Raw genomic sequence first — 13891 nt, 5'->3', positions numbered from 1 at the left:
CAGTATGTTCCAGGGCTATATCTTTACCATAACGAAGTATAAAGCATAATAATCCTAACCTCTAATCACTGATGCTTAGAATGTTGATGGTCACCAATTTTTAGGATACTACCAGGACCCATTGTGGAGAGGGTTAGCCTGACTAAACATGTTAGTGTTATTCTTTAACCTCTGGAGAAGGGTTGAAAAGGATACAAGAGTAAATCCCAACCAACTCCTTAACCAAGTATTGTCTTGGGTGACAATAAATTAAATGTTTATCAAAATCTAAACTCAAACCTTCCATTGTCATATACAGTGCATGGCGTACAAAGGGCAAATGTGGTACAGTAAAATTACATAGTTTTAATTTCTCTTACCTGTATCCTTTCTGATACTGACTGCCACTATTTCCCATGTTGTAATGGAATCGCGAAAAGTTCCTTTTAAAGGTACTGAGACCACGCTAAAAGAAAATAATGAAAGGGAGTGATAGAACATTTAGTTTTACTTGTATCAAATAATTATAGTAATTGTGGTTCCTCTTAAGAGAACACTGTCCAGAAATGCTAACAATTATATATATCATACCTCCTGTCCACTTGTGGTTAGAACATTATATATCACAATCAAAAACTCAACAACTTGTTTAAATGGAAACCAGTTCTTTATATAAGAGCACTTAGTGCCAGAGTGAAAACTGCAAAATGACCCCCACACCAAGGGCGAAAACTGCCACGTTGAGGGGGTCACTAAGTTTTTTAGTTTAAAAAATAAAATCCTGCTTTGGGGTTTTGTTTTTGAAAAAAACATTGAAAGTTTAATGGTCGGCTCTGTTATGTTGACGTAGCCATCTGTCAAACTTTAAACATTTACAGGAACTGCTATGACAGCTGTTCCTCTAAATGCAAGAGATAACCGAAGTGCCTGCAGACATCTCTAAATGTGGTGGGCGGATTACCCTCACCAACTATAAATCATGCCCTTAATTCGCCAATTATACAAACAGTTCCTGTGGTAAATGCAAATCAGCCAATAGGAAAAACAAAACCTATGTTAGACATACCTTTAGAAGTATTATATCAGTTGGAGTTTAAAATTATGTATTATTTGTCTCAATTTTCTTTTCAACGAAACCGATTAACACCAACTTGAGTCACATGTTCCAACAGGTCATAAATGCCAATTGGCTGAGGTGGCCAACATCTGAGCTGCCACAGGCTTCACTGTTGCCATTTTTCTGCCTTTTACCAGGACAGACTTTCAAGTGAGCTGTCATGGCAGTTGCTGACTCTGAACCAAGCTACTTTCTATGTTGAGGAGTCGGCAAAACCATCTTATACTGTTGCAACATAACAACAAGTTCAGTGTTGCAGTAAGATCTTTAAAATGTGCTTCCTGCCTTTAACCTCTTAACTACTGAGATTTAAACAGTGAGCTTTTTTATGTTTGTGGCATTGCAAGCTTCAGCTTTCTTAACCTTTTTCTCCTCAAGTGATACCCAGGCCAAACTTGCATTTTTTCCCCACATATTGCGGATTCCAAAGTAACAAGGGTTTGTTGATTGCCTTGCTGGAAACTGAGAAAATACCCAAAATATGGGAAATAGGTTTTTAAAGATGGGAAAAAATGCTATGCAAGAAAGTGTATATTGTATGTTTTACTAAAATGACATCAACGAAAGATTAGTATGCTAAGATCACCCTCTTCCCAGTTTTCATGAACATGTAGAGTTGTAAAAATCATTTTTTTAATTTTCTTATTTTTGGGGTTTCTACCTAATTTCAGCTTGTTGTGGGAAACTACAGGTGCATCCAGAAATCTGTACAAATCTGAAAAGTAGACAACATTTAAAATTTAGCAAAATGGATCATTTGTGTAGATCTCTTATGGTTTTCACAAAATAATGCAAATTAGTAGGAAAAAATAGAAATTGGTGACAATGTTCTCATATGTAATTATGTTTCATGATGGTCGATTTATAAAAGTAATATTTATTTATTTATTTATTTATTTTTTGACGTTTATAAAGCGCGAACAAATGCCCTTGGGCGTCTCAGCGCTATAGACTCAGTGCAGGATCCAAGACTGATTTTACTGATTAAACAGCCATGTTTTTATATTCTTACGGAACTGGAATAGGGATTGACATGAGCGAATCTGTAATGGTAAAGCGTTCCAGAGCCTGGCTGCTGTCACCACAAAACGTCTGTCTCCCCAAGACACCGTCTTTGTACGTGGTACCATCAACTGATGCGCAGTAGCAGATCTAAGTTGTCTGCTGGGACAGTAGATAGCTAACTGTTTTATCAGAAACTGGGAGCCTTGTTTGTGTATGGCTTTACAAGTGAGACAGAGAGCTTTAAATTTTATACGGTTCTTGATCACCAGCCAATGGTAATTTCGGATGACCTGTGAGATAGGTTATAAAAGTAATATACTGTTGTATCAGTCTACCTCGGTTGGTCTTAGAGATATACAGTGTTTTTGGATGTCCGAAAACATGCAGTACCCATTGGCAGCTACTGAGCTACACCGTATAATAATTTTTCATTGAATACCAATCAGCTATTATTCATGGGGTAAAATCTAATGAATGAAAAATGGGTATGCAAAAATTTGAATTTGAAAATATTTATAAATTTGAAATTTGAAAATATTTATAAAGCGCTCTGTGGCCAAGCGGCTTCCTGGCGCTGTAGAACAGTCTTTAGCAGGTGGGCGTAGCGCCGGGGAGAGAATTTTAATCAGAGAATGCTTGGGAAAATAAGTGGGTTTTGAGGGCTTTACGGAAGTGCAGGTAGACGGTAATAGATCTGATGGTCAATGGGAGGCTGTTCCAAAAGCGGGGGGCCAGGATGGCAAATCTAGAGCCGCCTACTCTGGACTTACGGAAGCGAGGAACACAGAGGAGTGCCTGGCTAGAAGAGCGGAGGTTGCGAGAGGGTAGATAGTGGGTGATCATGTTGTTAATGAAAGCGGGGGCCGGACGAGCCCGGGCCATGAAGGCCCAGCAGCCCATTTTAAAGAGGGTTCTCTGCAGGATGGGGAGCCAATGAAGGGATCTAAGAAGAGGGGTAGTGTGATGAAATTTGGGTAACCGAAAAATAAGACGGGCGGCCTGGTTCTGGATGGACTGCAGGCGGCGCAGCTCATAGGAGGGAATACCCGCGTGCAAGCAGTTCCCATAGTCCACCCGTGAGAGAACCATGGCCAGAACAATAATCTTGAGGGCATCAAAGGAAAAAAACGGGAGATCTTACGGATAGTACTTAAGGATAAAAAGCAGGATGAAACCACGGAGCTGACCTGAGGGCGCATGGAAAGGTCCTGACTGATTTTTATTCCCAGAGTTTTGACTGAGGCAGAAGGGACTGGGGGAGGACCAAGAATGGAAGGCCAGAAGGCAGGGGTCGATGGACTAGTAGAACCCCCAGTCAGGATCAGCTCCGTCTTATCCGGATTCAATTTTAGGTGGTTTTGGTTCATCCAATCAGAAATAAAAATGAGTGTTGTTTGAAATTTGAGAAGGGAGTCCAAATCGTGGGAAAGGTAAAAAACTAGCTGACGGTCGTCAGCGTAGTTGTAGACGGATACCTCCATGTTTAGCAAAGAAACAATAAGGGGGTAGACATAAAGGTTAAAAAGGAGGGGAGAAAGAGAAGAACCCTGGGGGACCCCACAAGACACCAAGCGGGAAGGGGCAGAGAAACCAGAGATACAGACAGCCTGCGTCCGGCCTTCGAGGAATGAGGCGAGCCAAGAGAGAGCGGTGCCGTGAATGCCAGCCGCCCTGACACGGTCGAGAAGGATGGAGTGGTCAACCGTGTCAAAGGCAGCTGACAAATCAAGAAGCACCAAGGCTTGGGGGGAGTTGGAATCAGCCTTACTCTTCAGTTCGTCCAGGACCGACAGGACCACAGATTTCGTTGAGTGGGCCGGACGGAAACCAGCTTGGCGGGAGGCCAGGAGGTGGTTGTCCTTGATATAGGCCGAAAGACAGGAGGTGATGAGGCTCTCCAGTATCTTGCCTAAATAGGGGAGCAAAGAAATAGGCCTGAAGTTGGCAGGAATAGTGGGGTCAGAGCTGGGTTTGTTTAAAATGGGGATAACTGTAGCTGATTTAAAGGAAACCGGAACTGTGCCCTGAGAAATGGAGGCGTTGAGAAGGGAAATGGGGGGATCGGGGCAGCCAGAGAACAGTGCCCTTAAGATACGGGCCGGACTTTATTTAGCAGAGCAAGGAAGGATTCCTTCGAAATGGGAGGAAAGTGGTGGAGAGAGGAGGACAAGGGAGGGAGGGAAGGAGGGAGGAAAGGCAAGGAGGGTTGATGAATGTTCAGTTTAATGTTGGCGATCTTCTCAAAGAAGAAATCATTCAAGGAAAGGCAGAGGGATTGGGACGGGATGGGAATTGACTCAATCGGATGCCGCCAAATTATGGACAATAGAGAAGATCTCCTTGGGTTTGTTGGCTGTTAACAATATTTTACCAGAGAAGTAGTCAAGTTTGGCCAATATAATAGCTCTCTTATAGTTGTTAAGGAGAGACCTATATTGGACTCTCAGAGAGGGGCAGTAGTGGCGCCTCCACTGACGTTCAGACTGTCGCAAGGCCAATTTAAGGGCTTTAAGGTCGTCGGAAAACCACTTATTGGCCTCATGGAGGCGACACGCCTTGACCCTCCTAAGGGGGGCAACCAGGTCGCAGGATGTAGACAGCCAGGTATTGACAGCATCGACTTGGTGATCAAAGGAAAGATCAGATAGGTTGGGGAGAGAAGGCGCCAGGGAGGAACAGAGAGTGTTGAAGTCCACCCGGTTCCAGTTCCGCGCCAAGATGTTTTTAGGCAGGGGGGGCTTATCAACTGTTCCGAGGTTAATGGAGAAGGAGGTGAGCGAGTGGTCCGACCAAGTGCAGTGAAGGATGGTGGTGGACGATATGGTTCGGCTAGCTGACCAAAGCTGGTCAAGGATATGGCCATGTACGTGAGTGGGAGAGTGAATGTGAAATATGAAGTTGAGGCCGCACAGAGTGTCAGAAAGATCTTTAGAAGTCTGATTTTCCATGGGGTCTCCAGGCCAGTAATTGAAGTCGCCTAGTAGAAGAACTGACGAGTTGTTGACCACAAGAGTGGCCAGCAGCTCGTGTAGTGCAGGCACAAAATTGGGCATAGACTGGGGGGGACGGTATAGAAGGACAACCGTGAGGGGGACCGGGAGATTCATTGATCGGGCCACTAGCAGGTCAACATTAGGAATGGAGGGACAGGGAAGCGGCTGGAACTGAAGATAGGATCGGGTGATCATAGCCACGCCCCCACCGACCTTTCCGTCGGGACGATCAGCTCGAAGGGCATAATAGGAGTCGGGGAGCGCGGATAGAACATCCGGCAGTGAGTCTGCGGAGAACCAGGTTTCCGTAAGGAACAGGAAGTCTGGGATCTCAGTGTCCAAGAGATTGAACAGTTCAAGCTGGTGTCTAACCGCTGAACGGGTATTTAGGAGATAGGCAGACGCCGAGTTGGGCAAATAAAGAGGAGGGGAGGGAGGGAGTGCCAAAGGAGCAGCTGACAAAGGCCAAGGCGGGAGGGCCGGGGGGGGGGGAGAGGGGCAGAGATTTTAAGAGCCGAGATGCGCTCAAGCATGGAGGGACTAAGGGGCCAATTGCCTTGAAAAGCAGAGAGATCAGCAGACGTGTAGGTTTTGAACGGAGTATGGTCTATGGCCCTGGGCCCTGACCGGTCGCAGACGAACTTGCCTTAGGTGCGCCGTCGGCACGCCCGCTGCGCTCGCCCGCTGCGCGGTCGAGTAGCCATCTTCCTTATGTAGGGGGTCCGGGAAGTGACGCAGCAAGGGGGAGGAGTCGCGTCCCTCCGTTCAAGCGGCACAGAATCGCCGTGACGGACCGGGGACCGATCAGGTGAGTGCCGGGGGAAACAAGTGCAAACCAAAATGTTTCAAAATCAGCAAACAAATTCACCCCCCAGTTGTTTAAAAAGTAAATTAGCCCCGAAGTGCTACACAAGGTTATAAAAAGATTATTACGCTAGACGGTTTTCAAATCACCCGCACTAGCGCCTGACTCTCGTTGTAATACACCACTCGCTACCAGCGCCAAGCTCACACTGCTCACACCAGCGCAGCGATTTCAGCAGGCACCTATGTAGGCAGCAAGGGGGAGGAGTCGCGTCCCTCCGTTCAAGCGGCACAGAATCGCCGTGACGGACCGGGGACCGATCAGGTGAGTGCAGGGGGAAACAAGTGCAAACCAAAATGTTTAAAAATCAGCAAACAAATTCACCCCCCAGTTGTTTAAAAAGTCAATTAGCACCGAAGCGGCTACACAAGGTTATAAAAAGATTATTACGCTAGACGGTTTTCAAATCACCCGCACTAGCGCCTGACTCTTGTTGTATTACACCACTCGCTACCAGCGCCAAGCTCACACTACTCACCTCTGTATTTTATATTCCCGAGATACTGAGTTTTTTTTTAACTTCTTTTTATTAAACAGTAGTCAGCTTTAACATACATGGTCAAATGCTTACAATGGGTTGGTCACAGTATCATTCGAGTATACATTTTATTTATCAATATCCACTCAGATAGTAATAGTCAGAATCATCAAATCCCAGAGCCCATCCTGCCTAGCTGATCAATACTCATCCCAATCCCCCTGTAATCTTCCCATTGTTGCCACACGTTTTCCCATTTTCTGGGACATCCCCTGCCCTTATCAAGATACTATGTTTTGAAATATTGATCATTTGTGTCACACTGAAATTGGGGGTAACCCATTTTATCATGTAATACACAGAGCCTTTAGAATATATTTTTCTTTCTTGCACACTGGCTTACATTTGAATTGAAGAGGAAAGGAATTTAACAACGAGTATTCTGTTATTCTGTGTTTCCACACTTCTACTGATAAAAACAGTACCCCACTTTTGTGGCTCAGCATATTGCCTGCGAAAGGGAAAATACCAAAAAGCAACTAAGATACATCAAGATTTTGCCTTAGAAAACGACCCATTCTAATGATGTGGGTGGCTGTGGTATTTGCGCATTGGCTCAGCCACCTCCCAGGGAATTCAACCAGACCTAGAAATTTGGGAACACTAGACACTGAGAAGAGTACATGGCAGTGTAACCTGTGTGGATTCCATTATGTTTTGTTTCACCGAATACCCTGCCAACACCAAATTCTAGCTTAAATCACCTTTCTATCCTCACATCTCTGTGAGACAAAGTTCCAGAGTCTGTGGGATCAACGCAATTCCCGCCACCCAGCTTTCCCACACTTCGTCCGATATCAAGGATAAACAACTTCTGTTGGGAGGCCTGTTGCCTGTGACAGGAACCGGTCGTAAATGTGAACGAGATGAAGGCATCAAGGTCTTCAGATTGTTATAGTTGAGATCTGAACCAATAACGTGCATTAGGTCCACCCATAAAAGGGAGACAGCATTTCAATTGGAAAACGTAGTGTGGTAAGACTTTGGCCATTGGCTAAAAGTGCTTTGGTTTTCTGTCACATAAATATGGGGAAAATGTACTGGATCTATGAAGACACACCACTCTAGATTTCCCTGGTTCTCTAGGTTTCAGAAATGCCTCAGTTGGTAGGGCTGCATTGCTGCCAGCCGACGTGAGCCCAACTGGTGCAACCATTTACTTTGGTAAGTGAACAAAAATTGGGATTTCTTTGGGTGCTGTTTTGACATGTGTAATGGCAGAGAGAGGTAAACCCTCCGGTTTGGGGTAGAAATACTATTAGGTTCTAGGGGAGTGGGGACCAATATCTATATGGCTCATCGTTTAAGTCCTTACCTTTTCTTACTTTTTTCCCGTTAGTCTGTTGCATTTATAATTCCTCCTTTTTGAGCATATTGAGTTGTTTACCACCAATCCGCCTATTCCATGAGTTCGAAAGGCCACCAGATGATCATGGAAAAAGTATGAAACTGAATGCCGTTTGGGAGTTGTCCACCTTTTCACAGCACTGTCATCAGACAGTCTTTCTGACACTCATATGGAGGCATAATTGGGGGGAAGGGTTTATATACCTTTCTGCCCTCTTATATTTCAAAATCACTTCCAAATGAATACCAACTTGGTCTTATTTGCCATGAAAATGAAGATACTCCAGACCCATGGGGACAAAAAGACTGTTGGGGTTTTTGAGGAACTGTTGCAACCTGATACCAGGATGGGTCGGTCCACCCCCGTTCTATTTATAAAAACATAGTCTACCTCTAGCATTCAGTGGCCTTTCCGCACCAGTGGGTATACTGGGAATAAATCCTCGAATCTCTCCCAAGGGAGAGCAGAAAGACTGTTGAGGTCTTAAGGGTGGAGGTCAGGCCCAAAGACACCCCCAATTTTTAAACATATATACATTTCTTAGTAAATAGTGGGCTTTCTGCACCGCTACCCCCACCCCTGGGATCTCAAACTGTAAGGCTAACCCTGAGAGGGCAGAAGTGGTTAAATCTGCTACTCTGCCCCTGCCAGGTGAAATAGAAATACTGTTGTGGCCTCTAGGAGAGGGGGTCAGGCTGGATGCCAAAGCAAACCTGTCCAACTCAATTGTTTTTAAATATATTCATTGGTGTCTGAAGGCTTTTTGCCCTCTAGAGGGGCTTACTGGGAGTTAAGATCTAAGTCTGCCTAATGGGAACATAAAGATGTTTTGGCCCTTTGTGAGGTGGAGGAATATATATATATATTTTTTACTTTTTTTATTATAATGAAAGGAAGATAGAAAAACAGACAAGGCAATAAAACATTAATACATCAATCGGGCGAGCGCTCAAGGAGGACGGGAGATACACAGTAGTACGATACAGGAGTTGCTTTACACAGATGAGGGGGCTGGAGGCCGGAAACACAAATTCAAGAACAAAAGACGCTACACTACATCAGGAATGTCGGGTCAAGGAGACTGGGGGGGACTAAAGATCTCCGTGAGAGGGGGCGTACATATATCTCCCCGGTACGAGTTTCATTGGTTCCAAATTTTCCCCCATTTTCTGGGTCTGCCTCTCGCCACATGCACCAGTCCATGTTCTCTTTCCAGGCCGTCACTGTGGGGGGCCTCTGGGAACCTGTGCAATGTCTCACTTAGCAATCATATTACCAAGGGTCGTCCTTCGTATCTGCGACACATCATAGTCATTTGGCTCCCATGCATTCAGCAAACATCGTCGGGCCTCTGGCAACATCACAACACCTGTTACTTCATTCATCACCTCATGTATGCAATTCCAAAAAGCACCATCTCAGGACATTCCCAAATTATGTGGAGAAAGGTACCAGGCAGACCACAACCACGCCTAACAAGCCATCCGTCGAGTAGCCCATACGGATCAAGCGGGGGCGGGTGACATAAAACCGATGAAGGATTTTAAGTTGGACCAGGCGGAGACGGGCCGGGATTGCGACCTCTTTGGGTGAGGATACCACAGATTGCCAGTCCTCGTCGTCTAATTCAATACCATCCGCAATCCAAGTCGCCCTTAGGTGCTCGAGCAAGCTCGAGCGATCATTGATCATCTTTTTGTAGATCAGAAAAATAGTGCTATCCGGCACGTGACCATCTAGTATACGATCTTCGAGGGGGGAAGATTCCGGAATGTCGCTACCCACGGGGAAAACCGAATTCAACGCGTGGTGAACCTGAGCATAGCGGAAGAATTCCCTATCACCTAGTTTATATTCCGTCTGTAGTTCTGCGAAAGTCTTTATCCTGCCCTTAACCCAAAGATCACGCACTTTACTGATACCAATCATATCCCATTTTTTGAATCCTTTCGTTCTCCACAGGCAACCCAGTCTCACAGAAGCATAAAGTGGAGTCGCACGGGTTAATCGATCTCTCCAGCCCATGGCCGCAGTCGCACTATGCCACACTCGTACGGCTATCCCGGTGGGTCCCGAAAGCTGTAAGAGAGAGGATCCATAATAGAGCGCCCTGTTATAGTCTCCCCCCGGTAACAGCCATCTATCCATTTCAAACGCTGGATTCAATGCCGGACCATACATCCCGTGGTTAATTGCAGCAAGCTGGGAAGCCCAATAATACTGCCTGATATCTGGAAGTGCTATACCGCCGTCATACCAGGGAAACGTTAACTTTGGAAGAGCGATACGCAAATGCCCGCCCCATATCAATTGCCTCTGCAAAGACTCTACCTCTCAGAAGTACCTCGCCGGAATCACATCAAATGCATTCTGGAGTGCATATAAAAACCGCGGTAAGGACATCATTTTAAAAAGAGCTGCTCGCCCTAGTGGAGACAACGGTAATTTACGCCAATTCACTACGTCCGATCGTAAACGTTGAAGCGGAGGAAGTAGATTACGATCGTAGTGGACCGCAGGGTCCAATGATATAAAAACTACCAGATATTTAAAACCGGACTGCGTCACCTGGATAGGACATCCACACGGCAGGAGGGGGATGCCACCAGCGAGCACGTATATGTGGGACTTAGACCAGTTAATGACGAGGCCGGAGTTTTTCCAGAACGAGTTAAGCACGTCGAACAATACATTTAACGATTTTTGAGGCGACGTGAGGTACAACAGAATATCGTCCGCATAGAGCGATATGCGGTCCTCAAAATCCGGAGTCCAGTGTATGCCTCTCATCGAGGGCTCCCACCGTATCCAGGCAGCGAGGGGGTTCCAAAGCAAGGGCAAAGAGAAGCAGAGACAGATGGCAACCCTGCCGCGTGCCTCTCCCAAGAACAAAGGGCCCGGAGACCCGACCATTTACCACAACCTGTGCCAGTGGTGTCTCATACAGAAGTTTTACCCAACTAATAAATCCAGCGCCAAAACCAAATTTTGCAAGTGCAGCCCAGAGATACGGCCATTAGATCGTATCAAAGGCCATCGTGGCATCCAAGGACGCCAAGATGGTGGGTTCACGCAGTGACGTCGCCCTCGCGAGAACACCATGTAGGCGCCGCAAATTCAATGCTGTGTTGCGATTTGGAATGAAGCCCGACTGATCCGGATGGATCAACTCACTGACTACTTTTATCAGGCGGTTTGCGAGCAGCTTGGCAAGAATCTTAGGTTCAGCATTCAGGAGCGAGATAGGCCTGTAGGACGCACAGCGGTCCCATGGCTTCCCCTCCTTATGGATCACCACAATGGTCGCAAGGCGCTGATCACGAGGAAGGGAGCCAGTTTCCCGCGCTGCCAAAAACATATCGCGGAGATATGGCGCTAGCCTGTCAGGGCGCAGCTTATAAAGTTCGATGGGAAGACCATTAGGGCCCAGAGCCTTTCCGGAGCGAATAGAGCGCACAGCGAGAGCTACCTCGTCAACTGAGGGTGCAGCATCCAACCAGTCCCTGTCGGACTCTGACAAACAAGGCAACGCAATATCCCTTAGCAACAAATGAGAATCCTCCTCGGGCCTGTCAGATATCGGAGAATACACTTCTCGAAAATAATCAGCAAAGCATTCAACAATGTCAACAGGGTCAGTCACTCGCGTGCCATCAGGTCTCTCAATCACTGGAATCACACAGCTTGCCCTCTCCTTTCTATCCAACCAAGCAATCAATTTCCCTGCCTTATCGCCCACATCATACAGTCGTCCCTGCTGTTCCCTACCCATCATCTTAGCTGCGTCGGTGACCAAATTCTTATATTCAAGTTGCTTGAGACTGAGGACGTGAAGCGTATCTCGGGTAACATTCCGCTCTAAGGCACTCTCCAACTCAGTAATTTCAGTCTCAAGACGGACTACTGCCTCATTTCTACTTTTCTTAGCACACCCAATTAACGACAATGCTTGTCCCCGGATGACCGTCTTAAACGCTTCCCACAGTGAGACAGGCGAAGACACAGACCCCACATTTTCTGCGAAGTACAGATCCAATGACTTAATCAGTTCAGTACGGGTTTTGGGTTTGTGAATATACCATGGATTAATTGGTGCCACCCTCCCATCAGCGCCTATATTCATATTTATCTGAAACCATAGAGGGGAGTGGTCCGATATGCCTCTAGCCAGATGTCTAATCTCCCCAATTGACGAAGACTGGGCCGCCGGTCTCAGAATATAATCCAATCTAGAAAGACTACCATGTGCGCCTGAGTGGAAAGTGTACTGTGCCTGTTCTGGATGCATCAATCTCCAACAATCCACGAGCCTCAATGCTTCCAAAAATTCACCCAACCAAGATTGTGCACTTGTGAGGTCTCTGGGGGATAGCGATCCTCCCTCCCGGAGACAACTGAATTAAAGTCACCACCCAGTATCAGGATACCATTCAGGAGACCCAAAACTACTCGTCCCAAGCCCGCAAGAGTAGTGGTTTGTAAGCCAGGTGGGACGTACACCGATATCAATGAGATAGTTTTCCCCTCCCACCTGCCTGTGAGTGCAACATATCGCCCCCTAGCATCCAGAACTAAGTCATCGATTTCCAGGGGAAGAGAAGTCCTGACCAAGATACCCACCCCTCTAGAACTAGAGGTGAACCCAGAATGAGCAGCGAGACAATATCCCCGCCTGTTCAGAGCGTAGCAAGCGTTTCCAATCAAATGAGTCTCTTGCAGTAGCACGACATCAGGGGAGAGGCGTCGCAACATCTGCCCCCTCTTTATCCGGTCTCCCAACCCATTCACATTCCAGCACAGTAGTTTCAGCCTCCTACCCCCCATCCGAACCCTCAATGATCTCCCACCTCATAACGAGCACCACACCAAAGTCCAAAGTTGTAACAGTCCGTTGCCTTGAAGAAGAAGAAGAAAGAAAAGGAAACACTCCCAACATACTTCCCCCCTTCCCCCCAACAATACCCCAGCGCAACTCCCCCCACCCTGCACCCCTGCATAGACTCAAAAGCCACCCCAACTTGCAGTGTGCCTGTCGCCCTAGCAAAAAAATAATTTACACAAAGAAACCCAGAGGAGGAAAGGGTCCCTCTTTCCCCCGCCACCTCCGGGTGTGTACTTAAAAGCAGACGATCACAGAAATCAGCAAGCCACAGTTGTCTATTGTGTTCATTGTCCAGGACTCGGGCTACATTGTTCATTCTTGTTCCAATAGTCCCCCTTCAGCACCACCTGATTGTTCCGTTCGATCGCGACGGGTAGGTAACGTATCTAGCCAGTCACTCACTCCCTCCGGGCGATCAAAAAAGAGTGTCCGGTCTTCATATTCCACACGCTACCGGGCCGGGAACAGCATCGCATACTTCAAGTTTATATCCCTGAGACGCCTCTTCACCCCCTGAAATCCCATTCTTTGCTTCTGGACGGACTGGGAAAAATCCGGATAGAAGTTCACCGTGGTGTTCTCAAACTGCGTAGGGCCGCCCGTCTGCGCAGCCTGCAAAATGGCGTCTCGGTCTCTGAAGTTAAAAATTCTGGCGATGATCGGCCGCGGGGGGAAACCTGGCTTCGCTTGTCCTCCCGGCACTCTGTGCGCACGTTCCACCACAAAGAATTTATTCAGTCCCTTGGGGGTGAGGTGATTGAGGATGAGGTCTTCGATGCGAAGATCAGTGGACAGCGATCCAGAGTCCTCCGGGACCCCAATAATATGCACGTTATTGCGCCTTGCACGGCCCTCAAAATCCTCCAGCCGACGAGCAAAGAAATCGTTGGCGGATCTCAGGTTGCGTACTTCCGTTTGCAAGTCGGACATGTCCGTCGTGAGGCTGGAGGTCTTCAGATCTAGAGATTTGACCTTCTCATTAGTCTTCGCCAAGTCCGTTCTGATAAGATTAACGTCGATGGCCACTGTGTCTAGCTTCAGGGCCAGGGCCTCGTATTGCTGGCCGATAGATGTCTTGATGCCAGCAATGGCGCCCATAACGTCTTGTAACGTTAAATCCGCCGACACAGTAGGGTCATCAGTCGCCTCTTCCCGGACCCTTGG

The 13891-nt window shown here is 46.9% G+C and overlaps 1 protein-coding gene across 1 annotated transcript in view; it reads right to left on the bottom strand.

The window, feature by feature from the left end:
- Nucleotides 1–13891, bottom strand: part of LOC144752100 (complement C3-like) — a 1799539-nt gene that overhangs the window by 864852 nt on the left and 920796 nt on the right. Inside the window, exon 19 of the mRNA XM_078640046.1 lies at nucleotides 360–445. Coding sequence (XP_078496172.1) covers nucleotides 360–445 — 86 coding nt within the window. The remainder of the gene's footprint in view (nucleotides 1–359; nucleotides 446–13891) is intronic.

This window comes from Lissotriton helveticus, chromosome 1_1 (genome assembly GCF_964261635.1).
Source record: "Lissotriton helveticus chromosome 1_1, aLisHel1.1, whole genome shotgun sequence".
NCBI lineage: Eukaryota > Metazoa > Chordata > Amphibia > Caudata > Salamandridae > Lissotriton > Lissotriton helveticus.
The sequence above is the reverse complement of the archived record's forward strand: the minus strand, read 5'-3'. Positions and strand labels throughout refer to the sequence as shown.